Source organism: Lynx canadensis, chromosome B3, assembly GCF_007474595.2.
Source record: "Lynx canadensis isolate LIC74 chromosome B3, mLynCan4.pri.v2, whole genome shotgun sequence".
Lineage (NCBI taxonomy): Eukaryota > Metazoa > Chordata > Mammalia > Carnivora > Felidae > Lynx > Lynx canadensis.
This window is the reverse complement of record NC_044308.2, coordinates 48310018-48332812: the sequence shown is the minus strand read 5'-3', so window position 1 is coordinate 48332812 and position 22795 is coordinate 48310018. Positions and strand designations below refer to the sequence as shown.

The 22795-nt window shown below is 39.0% G+C and overlaps 1 protein-coding gene and 1 pseudogene across 3 annotated transcripts in view; both read right to left on the bottom strand.

Annotated features, from left to right (window-relative positions):
- NEDD4 (NEDD4 E3 ubiquitin protein ligase) overlaps positions 1 to 20306 on the bottom strand; it is a 133097-nt gene extending 112791 nt beyond the window's left edge. The window contains exons 1-2 of one of the 3 annotated variants that reach the window (XM_030318123.1): positions 20195 to 20306; positions 6287 to 6360 (exon numbers count right to left, since the gene is read on the bottom strand). In XM_030318123.1, coding sequence (XP_030173983.1) covers positions 6287 to 6360; positions 20195 to 20239 — 119 coding nt within the window. In that variant the 5' untranslated portion in view covers positions 20240 to 20306. Of the gene's footprint in view, positions 1 to 4392; positions 4488 to 6286; positions 6361 to 20194 lie in introns of those variants that run through there. The other 2 variants (XM_030318124.1, XM_030318125.1) reach the window with 2 other exon arrangements.
- Positions 641 to 1481, bottom strand: LOC115515894 (annotated as a pseudogene).
- Positions 20307 to 22795: the final 2489 nt, after the last annotated feature.

The window sequence follows — 22795 nt, the reverse complement described above, 5'->3', positions numbered from 1 at the left end:
TTGATTCTTTTAATGTTAATTTATTTTTGAGAGAGAGAGACAGACAGAGTGTGAGGAGGGGAGGTGCAGAGAGAGGGAGACATAGAATTTGAAGCAGGCTCCAGGCTCTGTCAGCACAGAGCCCAACATGGAGCTCAAACTCATGAACCATGAGATCATGACCTGAGCCAAAGTTGGAAACTTAACCGACTGAGCCACCCAGACACCCCTTGATTAATTTTTGGATGTTAAATGAATCCTACATTTTATTCTTAGCTTGCTGTAATTTTTTTTTTTTTTTTTTTTTTTTTTTTTTTTTTTTTTTTTTTTTTTTTTACTGTGAACAGGTATTGGATTTGTCAAATGTACTTTCCATACCTACTGAAGTGAAAATGTGTTTTTATTTCTGTACCATATAAATATGATGAATTACATTGATAGATTTTTTTTCTTAATGTTTACTTATTTGAGAGAAAGGCAGAGAGGGAGGGAGGGAGGGAGGGAGGGAGGGAGGGAGAGAGAATCCAGAGTAGACTCTGTCCTGACAGCAGAGAGCCTGATGTGGGACTCAAACTCACAACTGTGAGATAATGGCCTTAGCTGAAGTTGGACGCTTAACTGACTGAGCCATGCAGGCACCCTTGATAGATTTTTTTTTTTTAAATCAGATCATTTATTATTGTGTGACTAATTGTTGAAATCCTTAAGATGAACTGGATGCTGCAACAGCTGCCTTCTTGGGTTTAGGTGTTGTTCCTTCATGAAATCCATGCTTTCATCTACTGGGATACAATTTTTAGGTGTCTCATCCAACCAGTACCAGTGGTATTTCATCTTTTAGCCTTGGCGCTCCAGTTATACTTTCTCTTCCACTTGGCAGGACAGCCACATCTGCCACAGGTCAACTTCTGAAGGCGGTAGGCCTTAGAGCCACAATGGCGGCACACTATGTGCATTTTACTGTGATGCTTTCCAAATGACGACATCCCCTTTGTCATCTTGCTTCTGCGGCCAAGACCAAAAAGACTGGAAGTGAAGGCACTTCCACTATATCCTACATTGATAGATTTTTTTTTTTTAATGTTGAACAAAACTTACATTTCTAGGAAAATGCCTACCTGGTCATATATTGTTATATATCATTCAATATAGGGCTACTCAGGCTTTCTATTTCTTCTGTGATTGATTTTGGTAATTTGTGTCTTTCAAGAATTTTGTCTATTTCATCTAAGTTGTGTCCAATTCTTTATTAGCATGAAGTTGTACACAGTATTCCCTTTTTGTCTTTTTCAATTCCATAGGCTCTACAGCAATCCCTCTGCTTTCATTCCCATTATAGTAATTTGTGAATTTGTGCCTTCTCTTTTGTTCTTGATCAATATAGCTATAAGTTTACAATTTTTATTGGTCCCTTCAAAAAATAAGCTTTTGACCTCAATGACTTAAAAAAAAATTTTTTTTAATGTTCATTCAGTTTTGAGAGACAGAGACAGAGTGCAGGTGGGGAGGAGCAGAGAGAGAGGGAGACACAGAATCAGAAGTAGGCTCCAGGCTCTGAGCTGCCAGCCTAGAGCCCGATGTGAGGCTTGAACTCATGAACTATGAGATTATGACCTGAGCCAAAGTCGGCTGCTTTACTGACTGAGCCACCCAGATGCCCCAACCTCAATGATTTTTTTCTTTCATTATGCATGTTCTACTTCATTAATTTCTGTCATTACCTTTATTATTTTCTTCCTTCTGCTTACTTTGGAATTAATTTGCTCTTCTTTTTCTAATTTCTTAAGATCAGAACTCAAATCATTCATTTAGATTTTGCTTCTTTTCTAAGTTAGGCACTTCCAAACTATACATTTTCCTCTAAACATTACTTTAGCTGCATCTCACAAATTTTAATATTGTGTATTTTCATTTTCATTCTGTTCAAATTTTTTCCTAACTTCTCTTGTGATCCCTTCTCTGACTCATATTATTTAGAAGAGTATTGCTTTATTTCCAAATATTTGGGTTTTTCAAAACATCATGTTACTCATTAACAACTTTCATTGTTATCAGAGAACTTCCTATATATAATTTCAATGTTTTCAAAATTCCTGAGACTTGTCCTAACATGGTCTATGTTGGTGAATGTACCACGCACACTTCAAAAGAATGTGAATTTTGCAGTTGTTTATTGTTTTATGGCCCAACATATTATGACTGACAGACTATAGGGTAGCTCCTATTATCTCCACCTCCTACTTTTCATGCCCTTTGTGGTATCCTCCTCTTAAATGTGGGAAGAACCTATGCATCCTAACCAATCCTAAAATACATTATGGAAAAACTGACAAAATGTATATGATTGCATTACAAAAGACTATGTATGCTTGGAGACCCCCTCCTTTGCTAGCTTTGAAAAAGCAAGATGTTAGCTTGTGAGCTGCCATATGAAGAAGGTCATAAGGCAAGGAACTTAGGGTGTCCTCTGTCTGACAGCCAGCAAAACTGAAACCGTCAGTCTGGCAGCCTACAAGGAACTATATGCTATTAATAATCACATGAGTTTGAAAGTGGACCCTTCCCCAAGTAAGTCTCAGATGAGGTCATACCCCTGGCCAATACCTTGATTGCAGCTCTATGAGAACCTAATGTAGACAACGCAGCTAAAGCATGAAAGGATTCTGACCCACAGAAACTATGAGATAATATGTGTGCATTCTTTTAAGCTGCTAAGTTTATGGTAATCAGAGTCATGCAGAAATAGATAATACGTTTATGGGCTACGCTAGTTTATGTACTATGTCCACTTGAAAAGAATGTATACATGCAGTTGTTAGAAATAGTGTTCCTTATGTTGAAGTTGTTCACAATATTGTTCAAATTTATGTTTTTGTTGATTTTCTAATCTAGTTGTTTCATCAACTGGTGAGAGAGGTGTTAATGTCTCCAACTATGATTATGGAATTTTTTATTTGTCCTTTTAATTCTGTCCAGCTTGGTTGCAAAATATTATGTTGCATATTATCATCCATAACATTATGCATATTATTTTCAAGTTCTGTTATCAGGCACATATTTATGATTGTTTTATAATTTATTTATGATTTATGATGGTTACAGCCTCCCGTAACCTCCTGGTTACAGCCTCTTTTATTGTTATGACATGTCTACAAATACTTTCTGGTGTTGAAATCTATTTTATCAGATATTAATAAATCTACATCAGTCTTTTTACACTTACTGTTTGTATGGCATATTTCTTTGGATGCATTTTATTTCACCTTAGCTGTGCCTTTATATTTTAGATGTATCTTTTATAAACAACATGTAATCGGGTCTTGTTTTTCAATCTATTCTAACAACCTCTGACTCTGCCTCATATTTGCCTTAGTCCATTAATGTTTAATGTTATTACTGATAAGACTGAATTTAGGTCTACCAATTTATTATTCGTTTTTTATTCTTTTCTTTCCCTCTTTTTTTTCTTTTCTTGATCATTTACTCATTTCTTGGCCTTTTAATTATTTATTTTCTCAGGAATTTCATTTAAAAATATCTTTTGGTTTTTTTATCTATAATTCTTTACATTATATTCAGTGGCTTATCTAAGTCTTACAAAACACACCCTTAATTTTTTATTCCACTTACATTTAATATTGTACCACTCTACTAAACAGGTCTATAACTGTGTTGAGGAGCAGGAACTGGTGTATTATATTAAGAATGTGCAAATTATGATGTGCTGAGTGAGGAGGAATAAACCACCTGCATGGAGTTGACAGGTAGCTCCTCAGCATGTGAGCTCCTGCTTTGGGGAAGTGAAAACCTCAGGGTCATTTTGATTGAAGGCAGTTTTAATATACCCACACAAAGGAAGTAAGTCACAAGATTTGTTACTTAGAGATCCCAGAAACAGGAGGAAATGGGGGGGGAGGGGTGGTGGAAGGGAAAGCAATGAGCCAGAAGAAGGGCAGTCTTCCATTACCAGGTCATGAGTGAGTAAGAGATAAAGAACAAGGTAGCAACCACCTATTACTTATAATGTGATTGGGGTGGACGTCACTAACTTTTTGTGGTCTTAACTCTTAAGTGGTTATTTTAAAAAGGTGCCCTGGAGAACACACAGGGGGAACTTGTGATAGAAATCCTAAGCTCAGGTCCTTATCTAAATGTCCAGACCCTGGGTGTGAGCAGGGTTGTCATAATGTAAAATGCCCAGGAGGCAACTAAATTCAGTTGTTTTTCTTTCATCACAATAACCCACACCCATTCCTGTCCTTTAAGCTATAGTTGTTATATATATTCCATCTACATATAACATAAATCCTGTAAGAAATGTTGTAATTTGTGATTTAAACAGGCATACGTTTTATTTTTTTTAAGTTATGATAAAAACAACATAAGGTATTTTTCATATTCCCAGATATTTACCATTTCCTTATTCCTTTCTGAGGATCTGTGTTTCCATCTATTATCATTCTTTTTTAGCTGGAAGAACTTCCTTTGGCTCTTCTTATACTGCAGGTCTGCCAATGATAAAACCTTATAGTTTTCTTTTATCTGAAAGTGCTGTTATTTTGTCATCATCCTAAAGGACATTTTCACTGAATACAGAATTCTGGATTGACAACTGTTATTCTATTGTTGCATTTTCTTCTGGCCTCCATAGTTTCTTGGGAGAAGTCAGCCCTTAACCAAATTGGTAGTTCCCATGCACGTAATACATCATTTTCTTCTCTTTCTTCTGTCAGGATTTTTCCTTATACTCGTCTTTCAACAGTTTGGCTATGATGTGCCTCACTTGTTCCTCTTAGTGTTATCCTGCTTGGGATTTCTGGATACTATCTATTTGTATCTTTCATCAGATTTTTAAAAATTGGCCATTCTTTTTTTTTTTTTTTTTTTTTTTTTAATTTTAGAGAGAGTGTGAGCAGGGGAGAAGGGCAGAGGGCGAGAGGAAGAGAATCCCAAGCTCAGCCATTATTTCTTAAAAAATGTTTTGCCTCAGGTGGCTCAGTCGGTTAACTGTCCAACTCTTGATTTTGGCTCAGTCGGTTAAGTATCCAACTCTTGATTTTGGCTCAGGTCATGAAATCATGATTCATGAGTTTGAGCCCCATGTGTTGGACTCTACACAGATAGTACAGAGCCTGCTCGGGATTCTCTCTCTCCCTGTGTCTACCTCACCCCCACTCACATTCTCTCACTCTCTCTGTCAAAATAAATAAATAAACTTAAAAAAAAATTTTGCCTCTTCTATTTCTAGGACTCTAACTACATGTATGTTAGACTGTCTGATATTCTCTAACAAATCCCTGAGTCACTGTTCATTTAAAAAGTTTTTTTCAATCTTTGTCTCTGTCATTTTCTAATTGGAAAATAATCTCTACTGATCTAATTTTAAGGCAATTAAGTTTTCCTCTTCATCGGCATTCTGCTGTCAATTCCACCAAGACTTTTAATTTCAAATATTGTATTTTTCAGTTCTAGAATTATTTTTTATGGTTTCTATCTCATTCCTGAAATTTTCAATCTTTACTGGTATAATATCAAGTATAAGCATGCTATTGAGACGTGTTCCATTTTCCTGGTTCTTTATAGATCATATAATTTTCAATTATATCCTCAACATTATAAATATGAAGTTGTGGAGACTCTGGATTCTGCAATTTTTCTCTGACGATTATTTGTTTTCTTTTATCATATAATTAATTATCTTATTTGGACAAGAACTACAAACCATGTTTCTTGGGCAACAACTCTTATCTCTATTCAGATCTTTTTCTTTATTTTTAAAAAATTGTTTAAAGAATGTTTTATTTATTATTTTTGAGAGAGAGAGAGAGAGAGCATAAGTTAGGGAGGAGCAGACAAAGAGGGAGGCAGAATCCAAAGCAGGCTCCAGGCTCTGGGCTGTCAGCACAGAGCCTGAAGCGGGGCTCGAATTCACGAGCTGTGAAATCATGACCTAAGGTGAAGTTGAACGCTTAACCAATTGAGCCACCCAGGGGCCCCAGATTTTTTGACTTTAGTTGAGATGCTTTGAATCTGCTATCACATGTGTGATTCAGGGTCAGCAGATGTCCATCGGCACAGTTTGGGAATCTACTCTCTGCGTCTTTCCCTTCCAGAATCCCCAACCTTGCTATGTGATAGTTCAGATAGCAACGAATTTAGTAAAACACCAATTGGAAATATAATCATTCTGCCTTACACAATAATTTACCTATTAATAATATTATTCAATTATGCAGGAAACCAAAGTTTAGAAAAAATTAAATAACCAGTGCAGTTTTAAAATTACAAACCGACTTAATATACTTACCTAGATCCCAAGATATCCTTTTTGGCAAGGCCTATTCCAGCTATCACTTTGACCCTCACAATTCGGGAATTTTCCTAAAATACAAAAATTTATATACTATTTTCATGTACTTTATAACCTAAAACACATACCTTTAAATATATATATATCTCAAATAAAGTATTCAGGATATTAAAATTACTTGGAGGAATCTTTTTTAAGAATTAATCTGATTAAAAAGATATGAGAGAAAATAAAAAACTATATTGTTATTTGTGGGTAACTTGATATATACAAAGAAAACACAAATAAACTAGTGTTAAACTATTACATTAAGGCCTTACCTTTGCTTCCAAGAAAATTTACATCCAAATTCCTAGTAGTAATATTTATCATTGTTGCTATGTACACAATAAAAATCAAGAGCTTATAATCATTTGTAATAACTATTCAAAAGGTAATTTTTTTTAAGTTTTTATTTAAATTCTAGTTAGTTAACATTCAGTGTAATATTACTTTCAGGTGTACAATTCAGTGATTCAACACTTAAATAAAAAAAAAAACAAAAACACCCGGTGCTCACCACCACCAGTACACTCCTCAATCCCATCCTATTTACCCCATCCCTACCCCCACCTCCCCAGTTGGTTATTTATAGTTAAGCGTCTGTTTCTTGGTCGTGTCTCTCTTTTTTTCCCTAGGCTCATTGTTTCAAAAATCTCACTCAATAGATTGTACAGTAAATAAAACTATAGTATATTGATACTGTAATATATCAAGTACTAAATATCCTAGGTATTATATACTGTTATGAGGTTTAATATAAGAATGTCTTTTGAGATACACATTGAAATACTTAGAGATAAAATGTGATAGAGTACAATTTATGTTTAAATGGCTAAGCAAATAAAATGTTGAATGTGAATGTGTGTGTGTGTGTGTGTGTGTGTGTGTGTAAATAAAGGAATAAGTAAAATGTTACCAATTTGTGGATCTAGCTGAGGGTTATACAGGTGTTCATTGCACTATTTTAACTGTCCTGTAGATTTTAGGTTGTTTGAAATTAAAAGGTGAGTAAGAAAATATTACAAAACAGAATGCTTATTTTTAAAAAATTCCCAAGTAAGCAAAACTATTAGACACGGAGAAATAAAATTAATAAGAAATGTAAAATACTTTTATGGATAAAATTATAAAAACTTATTGAAGAACACAAAAAGACTTAAGTAAATGAAGAAATTTACTGTGTTCATAGATGGAATTATTCCAATTATTGTCTGTTTTCTCCAAAGTAACCTATAAATTCAATACAATTCTAACTCCCTCACCCCCAAATTTTTTCATAGGTTTTAACAATAATTGTAAAATTCATAGGTAAGAGTAAAAATGAGTAAAGAAGTAAACAATAACATGCAACCACTATCTTATCTTATATACAGAAACAAACTGCAACTACGTTAAAGTCTAAAAGCAAAAAAAGAATCCTTTAAAATTTTCATAAGAAATTTTAGAATATTTCTATGACAGTGGGGTAGGAAAGGATTTTAAAAAATACAAACTCTAATGGGAAAAGTGATTAGATTTGATATTAAAATTATATACCTTTTGCAAGAGAAGAGATGCCATGAACAAAATGAGAAGTCAAGGGGACAGACAAGGTGTTAGTATCTAAAATGTGTGCCACTGACAAATTACGATTATCTAGAATCCATAAAGAACTCCGAAAAACCTGGGGGTGAAATATAAACAGTCTAATACAAGAAATCATAGAGAATGTACAGTTAATACATGAAAAGATATTCAATCTCACCAGTAATCAGGGAGAAATCTAATACACTGTTGTTAGGAAGTATACATTGAAGATTCATTTTGAAGAGACATTTGGAAAACCTACTAATGTTCTAAATTAATAACTCAGAAATTCTACTTTTAGGTCTAGTCCCTAGATAAACTTTCACTCACGTACTCAAGGACATAAGCACAACAGCATTCACAGGAGTATTTCTAAGATCAAGAAATATGAAATAAGCGTTGCCCAGCAGAGAGCAACCTCATGGATTCTATTATACAATCATTCCATCAGCAAGTAGTCAGTCATATTCCCTTCTGAGCAGAGGTCTCGAAAGCAGATAATACACATATCACAGAATGTTTATTTCAATCTTCTTCTATTTCTAAATGCTTACAACCACCCTCATTCCTGGAAGTTCACTGAATAAATATGATAATGGGAATATTCTATTAGCTCTAAAACAGATGATAAATTCAGATAATACAAAAATCTTTACAAAAGATGCTAGATAAAATATGTTTCCTCTATCCCTAAATAGAACTAAATACAGAGCTGATGGTGCAAGAAAGAAGGGAAATCCTCAGGTATCAGAAGAAAGATGGAATTAAAAACCAGAGAGAAAAATATGTGAACTGAAATTTCAGTTTTCTGCAGGGACTGATTTCCAAAAAACTGAAAAGATCTGCAGTCACTCTTCCTGGAAAGTCCCACTGACTAAATAGGCCCATTAAAGGATTCTACTGGCCCCAATAGCCACATTTTCACTATACCACTTGACTGGGAAATGGCTGTACTTTATTAGGTACTGATCTCCCACACTGAATTCTGAAAATCAGAACACTTCTCTGAGATGACTTAATAAATAAATACAAACATTTTCAAGTGGTCAAGTGTAATGAAAAGTGCCATCAGCAAATAATGTTATTTGAAAATCCCAACTTTTGTAAACACAGACAAGTGTTTATAATTTAGATATAAATTTAATCGAGGAAACAATCTGAAATAGTTAATCCATATTGGTGAAGCCTCTACTGAAAAAACCCCCCAGAAGTCTCCTGGAGAAAAATGTAACAAGCATTGATTTTAAAAATTCCAGGGGATGATAAATTATTCACAGTGACAAATACATTTGACTTTTAAACCTTCTTGCATTTCCTTCCACAAAAATCAGAACTAGTTATTTTCGATGCTGCTGGTGTTAATGGATGTGAAGCTATATTGACTTGAGATTTTGTCATAAAATTAAATAAGAAATGCCCTTTATTTTCACATTTCCATTCACATCTGTGCATTTTACAAATTAATGTTAGAAAATTGTCAAAATGGGTCTTTGCAATCACATCCATAAGCAGATCATACCTCACATCATCTTTGAAAATGAAGAGCATAAATGCTGCAACTAGAAACTAAACTCTTCAATAATTTTGGAAACATGATATTCAAAGTACTGTTAATAGAAACTTGGACAGTGCTCAAATGAGGAAAAAAGAAACAAAAATTAAACTCTTCCTTATTCAAAACGGAAACAGACCACAGCTGTTTGCTAAAGTTTGAGTTTCCCCTCCACTCCTAAGAGAGCTTTCCTGATTTTTGAAAGTGAAATGTAAAAGTCACAAATGGCAGGCAAAGGTATGCGGCTTTTCTCAATGACAGTACACAATAAAATGGTGATGTGTTATCTATGCAGGAGGCTACAGTAATTAAAAGCAGCTTTCCAGACCTGAGATTTTCTCCACAATTCATGAAAATAGCTACCAACTGCTCCTTAATCTTTTGTCAATGCCCCCATTTCCAGGAATAGGAAATGTAGAGCTGTCCTGTATCACCTGAGCAGTCATTTAAAATGTATTATTATTTTTTAATGACAGGGGCACCTGGGTGCCTCAGTGGGTTAAGCATCCGACTCTTGATCTTGGATCAGGTCAAGCCCCACCCGTGTGGGCACTCTGTGCTGATGGCAAGGAACCTCCTTGGGATTCTCTCTCTCCCTCTTCTGCCCCTCCTTGCTCCTGTGCGCACATACTCTATCTCTGTCTCTCAAAAGTGGATGGACATTAAAAAAAAATACCTATATATATATATATATAGAGAGAGAGAGAGAGAGAGAGAGTATCATTTAATGATTATATTATAATAATTATAATAATTATAATGTTAATTGGAAAAATCAGGATGCAGTGATATTTATTCTGTGATAACTGAAAAAAGATATGCAGATGGATGAAGATTAGAAGGAAATATTTAACAGCGATAATAACTATTAAAATAATGAGATGATGAAGGTTTTTGTTTTACTTAAACTTTTTGTAAACTTTATAACTTTTATAAATTATAAATTTTTAAGTTATAATTTATAACTTTTTTAAGTTATAACTTTTTGATAAATTTACATTGAAGTTTTTTCTTTAAGAAAGGCCTGCCTTTTCCTCAAAGTCCAAATGCCATCTTTTCAAAAAGATTTCATAGTTGAAATGAATTTTCCCCTCTCGATGTTAAAGCCCACTTTTACAGCACTTATCACATATGGTCTTGTATCTGCGGAGATAAACGATGTGTCTTTCTGCACTATTAAAATTGTGGTATTTTGAAGCTCAGGAAACTTATCTTTTCATTATCTTTGTATCCTCTGTGAAACTCAGTAGAATACTTGGCACATAGCAGAGGCTAACAAATTCTTGATTAACCACAAAGCTTTCTGAAGTAGCTGAAAGAAGGATTAAGGCATTTTATCAAGAAAGGAAAAGTTTGTACAGTGAGCCCAGAACACTGGCTGCCAGATCTATACCCACAAAACAGATGACTGGAAGACTTCACTTTGAGGAAACTGAATGATGCCAGGGAGGGGAGGAACCAAATGTTGTAAGTACTTATATGTGAGAACCCCACAGTGAAATGACAAGTTCAGATAACCCTATCATGCTATACTCCAGTCAAAAGTACCTGCCTACTGTACAGAGGATGTATATTAGCAAATGATGGAATAAATTAGGGAGGAGGAAGACAAGAGATTACAGAAACAGGAGCTCCAACACAGAAAAAAAGATAAAGGGGATTCTCACAATAAGGGCAAACGGAAGCCTGCAGGTGATGGCTACACATCAGGTGTAGAGTGCAAGCAGTTCAGATAGAATGAGATGTGGCAAGAGGCTGTCTCTGACAAGAATGAAGAAAAAGGAATGGATGGCTCTATATACACATACATACACTCAATGTCATATATATATGACATTTACATTGAGTAGTTTCAAAACTCTGTCAGACAGTTTGCAAATTTGTGACAAGTATACAGAAAACTAAAGCAAGGGGCACCTGGGTGGTTCAGTGGGTTCAGCCTCTGACTCTTGATCTCGGCTCAGGTCGTGATCTCACAGTTCGTGAGTTCAAGCCTTGCATTGGGCTCTGCTCTGATGGCAAGGAGCCTGCTTGGGATTCTGTCTCTCTTTCTCTCTGCCCCTCCCCCACTTGTGCTCACTTGTTCTCTCTCTCAAAATAAATAAATGAACTTAAAAAAAAAACTAAAGCAAACAAAAAATGTGCCATATTTAACAAAAAATGACTAGAGTTGGAAGGAGGGATGTACTTTCTTTTCTTTTTTTTTTTTTTTTTGGCAACATGTTATATAATTTATGGTGACCATATTTTCAAAACTAAAAATCTGAACCTATGACTGCCAGGAGTTTTCTTCCTCTGGTGTGTAAATTTACTTGAAACCTGTTACAAAATTGTAAATGCTAGATCACTCTTACTGGAAAATACATAAAGTGAGGATTATCCCAGTAAGGGTGGAGTACATGACTCCTATATATTTGCTATGCATGGTCAAAGATCCTAAGAAGCGTCTGGCATTAATAACCATAATAAACTAGAATACTCAAAATCCTTAGATTTAAGAGAGAGCTGTGGTTCTCAAAGTGTATTCCCTGCACCAGTAATATGAGCACCACATGGCAATTTATTAGAAACACAAAAGTTCAGGGCCCATACCTACTCAATCAGGCAGTGGTGGAGCCAGTAGCCTGTGTTTTAACAAAAGTTGATATGCACAGGTAAAGAGCAAGAAGGTAAGAAAGGGAAGTGCTGTAGTTAATGCAGTTGCGGGACTATTTCCCTTCTCAAAAACTACCACTTTACTTATTCAATCAGTACTGTATAATTTCCAAAAAAATAACAGCTCATCATCACTTCACATTTTAACACTACTCTTATATGTGATGGCACCATATACGTTTATACACAAAATGCCTCTGGAAAGATACACATCAAGCTAATAACCTATACTTGTGGAAAAGATACTTTCATAAGATGTGTAGATGAATGTTCACAGTAGGTTTATTCATAAGAGCCAAAAGCTAGAAACAATGGAAGTATCTGTCAGAGGGAAAATGGATAAACATCTGGTTTATTCATACAATGGAATACTACTCAGCAATAAAAAGAATGAGTTGCTTATACAAACAACCACATGGGCAACTGAAAAGCATTACATTAGACAAAAGGAGCCACACACAAAAGTGTACATACTGTATGATTCCATTTATATGAAATTCCAGGACAGGCAAAACTAATCCATGGTGATAAAAGGTTGTCTCTGGAGAGTGAAGTGGGGAGTTGACTGGAAGAGAGCCCAAAGGGACATTCTGGAGTAATAGAAATATTCTACATCTTAACTGAGTTGTGGGTTAGACATGTTGAAAAGCACTGTACTTTGGGGCATCTGGGTGGCTCAGTTGGCTAAGCGTCTGACTCTTGATCTTGGCTCAAGTCATGATCTCACAGTTCATGGGATTGAGCCCCACGTCGGGTTCCGTGCTGACAGTGTGGGGCCTTCATAGGATTCTCTCTCTCCTCTCTGTCCCTCCTCTGCTCATGCTTTCTCTCTCTTAAAATAAATAAACTTAAAAAAAAAAAAGCACTGTACATCTAAGTGTACTTTAAAATCATGCATTTCACTGTTTGTAAATTTTACTCCTCTCCCCGCTCCCCCCAAAAAGAAAAAAAAATCAAAATAAAGATGTTTCCAGACAAAAACAAAACCAAGGAAATCTATTACCAGCAAACACTCACTAAAAAAACTTCTACAGGATACACCTCAGGCAGAAAAAAGTGATCCTACATGGAAAGCCAGGAGATGTGACAAGAAATGAAGAAATAATAAGTAGGGAAAAAGTTAAGTATGTGAGGAACAAATATTAACATTAAAATGTCAATGATGATGATGGTGTGTGTGCGTGTGTGTGTGTGCGCATGTGTGCATGTATGCACACATGTTTAGTGAGTTTCCATTCCACTGGGGATCCAATTCAAAATCCTTAATGTGACTTTCAGGCACTGCCTGCCTGGGCTCTGCTCTTCTCTCCTCTTCAGATTTATGTCCTGACACTGTCCTTTCTCCTCCACCATTCTAGTCTTCTTTATGTTCCTCGCCATCTCATCTTCTGCACATGCGGTTCTGTTTACCTGCAAGGCTTTTTGCCTCACTCTTCACCTGGCTAACTCCTATTCATCCTTAGGTTCACTTTAAAGATGACTTCCTCAGTCTTTCCTTGGACTTTCTCCCCTCCTTCATACCATGCAAGATTAATTCATCTTTCCTGTTATATGTTTTTATCTCACATTCTTTCTCCTTCATAACATTTATAAAATGTTTGTGTGATTACATAATTACTGTCCTTCTCTTCCTGTAGGCTGTAAATTCAGTGAAGTCTGCCTTTCATCATTATCACCTCATGGCCTGATCCAAATGCCTTACACATAGTCACTGCTGGACAAATATTTTTTTAAGCAAATACAGAATTCAAGGTCTACCTAAAACCTATTAACAACAACAACAAAAAGACAGAAGATATGGAAGAACATAAAAACAGTTACAAGTTAATTTTGCATGTTACATTTATAACTTCCTAAGAAAGAGACTCTTTCTGTTAAATTCTTTTATTTAGGCAACTATTTGCAGCAGGACACTGGAAAGACCAAGTCTTTAGTATTAACGAAATCTGAGATTCAAGTCCAGATCTGCTACCTAATAGGACTGAGTCCTTGAGCAAATCACAATCTCAGACTCCTCATCTGTAAAATGGGGATAACGCTATCTACATTTGCAAAACTGATTCAATGGTTATAACTGAAGTGTGAAGGGTGCCTGGGTGGCTCAGTTAGTTAAGCGTCCGACTCTTGGTTTCAGCTCAGGTCATGATCTCACAGTTTGTGAGTTCAAGACACTCATCAGGCTCCATGCTGACAGTGCAGAGCCTGCTTGGGATTCTCTCTCCCGCTCTCTGCCCCTCCCCTATTCACTTTCTCTGTCTCTATCTCAAAATAAATATACTTAAAAAATTTTTTTAAATAACTGATGTATGAGAACATGTGACCTGGTACTTGAAATACAGCAGACACTCGATTAAAGGCAGCTCTGATTATATTTAGGTTGACTCTTTTACTTTGAGGGAGAATATTTTCATTAAAACATCTTTATGCACTGGCATGATTGTTTGCATTTGTTGCCACAGCATATCTCAGATGGGGGAAGCCAAACATTTGGGTCAGGTCATGCAGTTATGATGTTGCACCACAGACATATTTATTCCTCAAGACTTCAGGAAAGTCTTATCAAAACCTTTTTTCATTTTGCTGTGTCTTTCTCCCTGCATTTATCTACAGGCTTCTCCTACCTTCTGCATTTGTTTATCCTCTTAAAACTTTGATAGGATTAGCAAGGGAGCCACACAGAGAAGGGAGAGGCCAGTAACACTGATGGCCACAGAATTCAGTAGAACAGTGGGTTTAGCAACTCAAATCAGCAATCTCACATTCTCTAGGTACTGTAAAATATGAATGCCAGACACAGCTAGGGGATGGTCACCCCATCAGCTGATGTAAATATCCTGCTCTGACAGATGTCAAATACCTATGCCAGATCACAGAGAATGACAGAGCCAGAATTCCATCCTAGTCAAATTCAATTTTCTATACCCCTATGCACCGTAAATGACTTATTTACAGGTGCCTTCCAGCTCCAAGATTCTATTCCTATATGATATATGAATTGCTAATAGTTACCTGTAAAATATATATATATAATATATATATATAAAATATATATATATAAAAATATATATATATAAAATATATATATATATAAAAAAATGAAAACCATTTTCTACTAAATGAAACCAATGTTCCTAGAAGAAATGGCTGGTTCTAGACAATGGTGGGCTAGGCAAAATACAAGGAGTCTGGAACATCTTCAGCCAGAATGTAATGAAGTGTTCAAAGAATGATGGAGACTTGTCACAATGACCTAGGAACTCCCTTAAAAAGTCTTCCTATGACCAAACTCTGATAATTTGAGCAACAAAATATTTAATGATAGTAATTAATTACAACCCATTGAATAAGGTGGAATTCTACACATCCATGCTGATGTAAATAAATGAATAAATAAATGGAGGAGAAAGGGAAAGCTCTTCTTACATAGAATGCCTATTAATAAAGATAGAAGTAAAAAAAAAATAGTGGTGTTTGATTCAGGTGGAAGTCATCAATGAATGGTGAAAGTGGTGGATGGAGATCTGATGAGGAAGGACTGGCTACTGGCATAATCTCTGAAGATGTCTCCACAAAAAATGCAAATCATTAGGAAGGGGAAAATGATGACATGACAAAACAGAAACCTGACAGACACCCAAATGATCAAGTGAGCAAGGTTACCATTGACAGCGATGGGACAAGTCAATATCATGTACCCCATGTACCCCCTGATGTGATGCACTGATAAGAACACAGCATCATCTCTGTGATTCCTGCCCAAAAAAGCATGACTTTGACATGGTCCTGAAGAACCAGTAACCAAACCCCAGCTAAGGAACTTCCTACAGGTTGTACAGCTTGTAATCTGTCAAAAAAAGACCAAGGAACTGATAGAGATTAGAATAGACTGCAAAGACAAGTACATGCAGCATATGCTCCTACATGGGCTCCTGGACCAGAAAGGAAAAAGGGAAATATTAAAACACCTGTCAAGGATTGATGGGATCTGAAGATTGGATGGTAGTGTCATATCCATGCTTATTTTCTGGCTTAGAGGTTGGATGGCTGTTATGTAGAAGTGTTCTTGTTTTAGGAAAATACACACTAGCGCATTTAGAGGTGAGAGGGCATTGTGTCTGCAGCTTGGCCTCCAATGGTTTAGAAAAAGACTAATGAAAAGGGCAAAAAAGGATGATGGGGCAATGGTAGTGACTTGTCAATAGCAGGAGAACCATGTGAGGAGGATCTGGAGTTATTTGCACTGTGCTTCCAACTTTTCTCTTGGTTTAGAATAACTCAAAAGCAAACTGCTAGAAAATGAATTGTATGTATCCACTTCTCCGGGACCATGAAAAATAGAATGAGGCTGGAATTAAGGAGCTGCCAAAAAGGAGCAATGGCAAAAACAATACATGAAAGTTTGTGGCCTAACTGACACAGGTGCAGCTTCAAATGTGCTTCTCCTTTTGTGTGCTCCTTTTGTGAATAAAAGCTTGGGCACTGTGCTTCCCGGTTCAGTATGATGCCAGGGCAGACGGGGTCTGGTTCCGCTTGGCATTGGTGGGTCTCGAAGTGTCAGTAATACGCACTTCTTAACTACCCTGCTGCTGATGTGCTGCCGTAGCTGTCACCCACCCAGGGCATCCATTCCTCTACAGGTGCATCCTGTACTTCCAAACTGGCCCTGGACACTCTCAACTCTTTCCCTTTCCTTCCTTCTTCACCTTGCTCCAGTCAGCTTTCAGTTGCAAGAAACAGAAATCACTCCAGGTGTTTTGAAAAGAAAGAAGTTAATACAGGGAATTAGGCGCCTACAAAATCGTTGAAGAACTGGAGGGGCAGGCTGTAGGCGAGGCCCCCGCAGGATCCTGAAACATCTGAGAACTGGCCCACCCAAGAAACTGCCAACTTCTGCCCCAGTCAGGAAGGTAGGTAATCAGGAGCCACCACCAGATCTGCTGGCTTTACAAACATACTGTATCTAGTCATCAGGAAGTTGCCACGACCACTGGTTCTGCAACTTCCTACCAAAGCCCCAAGATACCAGATACTGAAAATGCTTTGGCAGAAAAAGTCAATGTCTACATGACTATGCTTGGCAGCAGAAAGAGCCAAAGAAACACGAACTTATACTCCACTTCATTTCTACTTTCCACACCTCAAGCAAGTACACCAAACTGGGAAACCTATTTCAAAACCCATTTCTAGAAATGCTAAGTGCAAGAGAGTATGGGAAACATAGAGTCCAGCTCTCTAATCTCTGCATAACAGGGAAGTCCATGAAAAGAGGGTAGAAGGGTTGTTGAATTCCAGTGTCCATAGCTACCACACTCCTCCTCACCAAAGTGGGAATTGGCCTCTACTGTTAATCCCAAGAGACTGTCAGAGCAAATCTGGTATAACTTGTATTACACTACTTCCTTAGTTTGTCAGGCTTTATGACAAAATCTGCACGCGAAGCCTGGGCCACCTCTCACTAAAAGACATTTACATGTGGAATAATAGCTAAAATTCACTGAAAAGTGATAGAGAGGAATTATGATCTAAACTTTGGCCTACTTCAACATTAATATGCTCTTATGGTGTGACTCAGCAGTTAAAAATATCAGTTAAATTCTAATTCTCCAAGCATCTTGTATCCCACGCCTGTTCGTTTTTCTTCTTGTTTCAGTTTCAAATTTAAAATAATCATCACTTTTTGCGGTAACAGAAAAGCTACCTTACTTTTAATCAACAGCAGAGGGCTGCCTATTACCAGACTGTGAGTTCTAGAAAATAACACATCTGCAAAGTTTTTCCTCTAAAAAACAAAAACAAAACAAAACAAAAAAAAACAACAACAACCAAACAGTGAGGGGGAAGCTCTTCTAAGCCCTCTTTTACTTCGTGATGAACCAGAAAATAAATGACAAATAATAGTGATGAGATGGCAACCTCTACCAGAAAACAGAAAACAAGTGATTTTTATCTTTCCCACCAGACTGTGAGCTCCTCACAAACAGGCAGGGGCCGTTTTTTTTCTCTCTGTGTCCCTGGTGGCCAGCATACTGCGTGATACAGAACAGACAGTTAATAAATGTCTGTTGGATGAATAATCTAAATTACAGTGGAGAAACAGAAGACAGCACTCCATCATGTCTCTTATCTGCCCATCTCACTCTCTTCCTCAATGTGGACAAAGTGGACAGAGGGAGCTGCAAGGAACTTTGAGTCCTGGGACTCACAAATGCACTCCCATCAGGCAAACAGAGTGGGCCTCAGGCCATGAAACTTCCCAGAAGTACAAATCCTTCAGGAAGCAAGTTCAGGAAAACCTCATTTCAATGGGTGGAGTTTCTGGCCTTCAGTCCCAACTGCTTACTGACCACCCACTAACAGCCATAAGTCATCTTATTTCAGCTGGTTAGAAGGGTGATGTGAAAAGCAGGTAACTGAAAACACAGAATCTGCACCAAAGAGAAAACAGTGAACAATACCTTTGGCAATATTCCCTGGAAGGGAAAGAGATGAGAAATCTGGAATCAGGACCTACCTCTGAATATTAACAAGGAAAGAAAGTCCAAGGTCAGCCTGAATGGGTTGGATATCAGCTTGACGTTATCTGCATTAAACAGCTTATTGTAGCAAAGCAGGAAGACCTGACTGATAAGAAGAAAGCTATCACAGGTTCAACAACACTCCATTATTTTCCTCTGATCTCTTCTGCAGAACGGTAAAGGACCTCACCCGGAATATCATCTTTAGCCATAACACATTGACTACTGTTTCTGAGGGTCTACCAAGCTGCCACCATTTTTCCACCACTGCTTTGATTCTCTTCTGGTGGCAATAACTGAGAAATTAAATTCTAATCTATCACATGATCATTCTCAAAACACTCTGAGATAACCTGCCAGCATAAACAAGTTGCCCACTGTTTATGTACAAAGAGCTGTCAAGATAAATGTAAAAGACATTTTGTAAAAGACTTCTGAAGATACCAAGTGACTAAGAGAAGGCACTATTCCAACACTCTCAAAAGATAAAATTAAGGTGATGTACTTAGATAATTGGGTCCAATCTTGATAACAGGTACATGTGACAGCTTAGCCAGTCAACAAAAATGCTTAAATCTGATTTTCCCCCCAAACTGAACTAGTCACTGTTAGACTATATAGCCTTTCATTTCCCACCCATTCCCATTTTGAATCAAGAATTCAGGGAAGCCACATCTCATTTAAAACGGAACAACTCTTTTCAAATGCCCTTATTTTTAGTAAGTGTTAAGGTATAACCAGCATTAAGTTATTTCGCAAGGGACAGCTTTACCTTCTCAAATCATGGAACTTAATTTTCAAACTGGATAGCTGTGGGAAGTTCTTTAAAGTATACATTACAGTTTTATTTTTTATATATTACTGAAGACTGGTGAAATATAGCATGAACTTTCCACACTTGGCACTTGTTGCTAAACATGAAGAGAACAATCTATCTGCCTACTTTCCCACTGCCGTCTCCAGTTAGAAGATTAAAAACGATTTCAGATTAAAATAATAATAGTAAATAATAATAATAAAATAAAAGCCAAAATAGCTAATGACAATTCCCTTGGAAGTCTTCATGTCAAAGTCCATGAAGTTAAGTCCAGCGGGCCTCTGCCAGCGAAGGCTAAACAACAGCCGGGATGCTGAACTCCAGGGAAATCCGCCCCACCCCACCCCACCCCACCCCACCCCCGCCCCCCGGAGCTCACGCACCCTCGGCGGGGGGTGGCAGGAAGGGGCCGGCGGGGCGATGCGCGTCCCCCGCTCACTCATGCGGCTCGCTGCCTAGCACCCCTCCTCTACACTTCCTGAAGGAAACTGACAAGGAAGGCGGAGGCTCCGGGCGGAGAGGGGTGTGGAGTCTCCAGGCTGGCGAAGAAAACGCTGCTAGCTAGAGCAAGCACTCCCCACCGCCCCCGTGCGCGCGCCGGGCCGCCCCAGGTCCCCACGGCGCCCAGCGCGCTCCCGGGGCTCGCGCATGGGGAGGCGGGGGCTGACAGACGACCCTCTGGCCGCCGCCGCCGCCTCCGGTCCGGCTGGTGAGCAGCGCGAAGGGAAGCCCGCCCCGCAGCCCCTCGGCCCCCGCACCTCATCCTCCGGGAGCCCGAACACCTCCACCGCGCAAGTTGCCATTTCCGAACGGCTCCAGCAAACTGGACGCGCTTGCCCCCGCCCTGGAGTGGGAACTGTAGTGAGAAGGAGGTGGAGGAGGAGAACTGGGAGGAGGCGGGAGGAGGTGGAGGAAGAGGAGGCGGTGCTCCCCCGGCGGCGGCAGCGCCTCCCCCGGCCAGTGGGCGCTAGTGGCACTAGGAAGCGCGGCGGGAAAGAGCCCGCAGCGCCTCGGCGGCGGCGCGCCTGTTGGGGCGTGGGGGTGGGGGCACGCGCCGTGAGGACAGCGTGCGTCAGGGGCTCGGGTAGGAGGCACGCGCGTGGCGGGGCTCAGGGCGTGGGGAGTGCGCGTGGCGGGGGCACGCGTGGCGGGGGCGCGCCGGCCGCTCCCGCCCCGGGAGGTTGGCCAACGCGCCCGCCTGTGAGAGCGGTGCAGCGCCAGGCGTCGCGTGGAGCAAGCCGTGGAGGCCGGGGGACGTCAGCTCTTCCCCTGGGAAACAAAGCTGTGGTTTTCCCCAGCAACAAGTCTCACTCAGATCCGCTCCACAGCTCTGCCTCTTTCTAGACGCCTGGGATCAGGAGCGCATAATCCTAGCTTCACCACAAGCCAAAAATCAGAGCGCGTTCTTAGTAAAGGCTGCCAATTCCAATAGAAGCTGGACCTTGGGACCTCGTGGGGGAAAGCCCAGCGTGAGCGTGGCAGCATATGGGGAGGCCTGAAGGGATCTCATCATTCCTGGACTCAGGATCTGAAATTCTCTCCTTGTGATTTTTTAAACACTGTGCCAATTCATAAGCGATTTCCTGTCGTATGGTCTGTCTTTTAAGCCTACCAATGACGTCCAGCCTCCAGGCTTAACCCTCTAGACCTGCTTAACTAAGCCTTGACCTGTAGCAGCAATGGAAGGTAGCAAAAAAGGGGAGAAAAATACAATGAACTAGGACCTCCTGTGCTATGGAATAATCATGCTTATTATAGTCATGTCTGACGGATTTTATAGTTCCCTAATCACAGGAAGACTTTGGTGTTGAATAACAGATCTAACAAGGGAAACCTTATGAAAGATACTTTAATGTTGGTTATTCTCTAAAGCATACAAAAGCCTTGTTTGAAAGTTCTTTAATTCTTTCTTCCTCTTAATATCTGCTGGCTGCCTCTCCTCTCTCTAACGCTGGATTTTTGAGATCTTTAAGGTTCACTGTTTTTCTCCTTCCATTCTAAACTCCCTCCCTGAACCTCATACATTGCCATTGGCATGGTGAGGTACAATCCTCTAGAGATCTCAGACTCAGAGCTCAGTAGTGCAAGAAATGGTGCTATATAATTTTCTGTAACTGAACTTAGTTCCTATAGTTAAGCTTCCTGTCTGCCCAGTGGTAGAAAACTTAGTCCTGATCAGTTCACTGGTCTTCCTCAACCCTCTTTTTGTTAAGATTAATTCTACATTCTAGCCGGCAGCTGTGGTGCTACATCATCTCAGGGATGGAGGGCATAGCAGAGCCCTCATCACTCCCTGCTGGCATTAATGGAAACATTTTTCTTCCCACTGGTCTCTAATCATAGACATCTGTATCCATTAGAGCGAAACTTGGCTGTTAGTAATAGTAACCCAAACTAACAGAATTTAAGGGTAGATGTTATATTGTTCTCCCATTTAAGTCCAGAGGTAGGTAGGCCAGGGTAAATAAGGCTACATTGCTCCACACAGGCATCAGAAATTCAGGCACTGTAAAGCTGGCTGCTTTGCCATTTATAGGTGTGGCCCTTATGCTCTAGTCCAGAGAGTGCCTCAGGCTCCAACCCTTACATCCTGTTCCAGGCAACAAGACAGATGAAGGGATAAAGATGGGAGTTCAGGTCTCATGCTTGTCTTTTTAAGAAAGGCTTATGGAGTCTTTTACTTAAACTCATAGAACAGAACTGAGTCACATAGCTGTATCTAAATACAGGGTAGTCTGGCAAATACAGACTGTTCTGGGGAACCTTGGGTTCTATCACTAGGGAGGAAAGGGAGACCAGTGATGGGGGGGGGGAGGCAGGGAAACTAGCAGTCTCTGCTACCATTTTTGCCTTCTGGCATTCACGGAGAAGTCAGCACTCCCAATCCATTTCTGGTCTTCAGGCCAGGGAGTTTTAGGCTCAAAGAAGAAAACCCCTTCAGGGCATCTGACCTCTCTCGTTTGCTGCTGGCCGTCTGCATCATTTTGTGGCTTCTGAGACTTGGTACCTGTCTCCAGCCTGCTTTGGGTATTCAAGCTTTGGATCACTTCTGTAGTATTGCTGACATTACACTCTGGCATGCAGTGGGGATGAGGGACACTTCTTTAAAGCTTTTGATGTAAGACTATACTTAGGATATAGGTCATCTCTGCTCTTGGATTCTCCAAGTCTGGGGATTTGTCATTCTCCAATCCTGAGAGAAAAACCCAAGTGCTAGAAGGGTGTTCTTCTTGGAGATAGGCACTGTGTCCAGTATTGTCTAATGAAACTTTGTGTTATGAAGGAAATCTATATTCCCACTACCAACATGGTAGCGACCAGTTCACTTGGTTGTCGAGCACTTAAAATGTGGCTAAGAC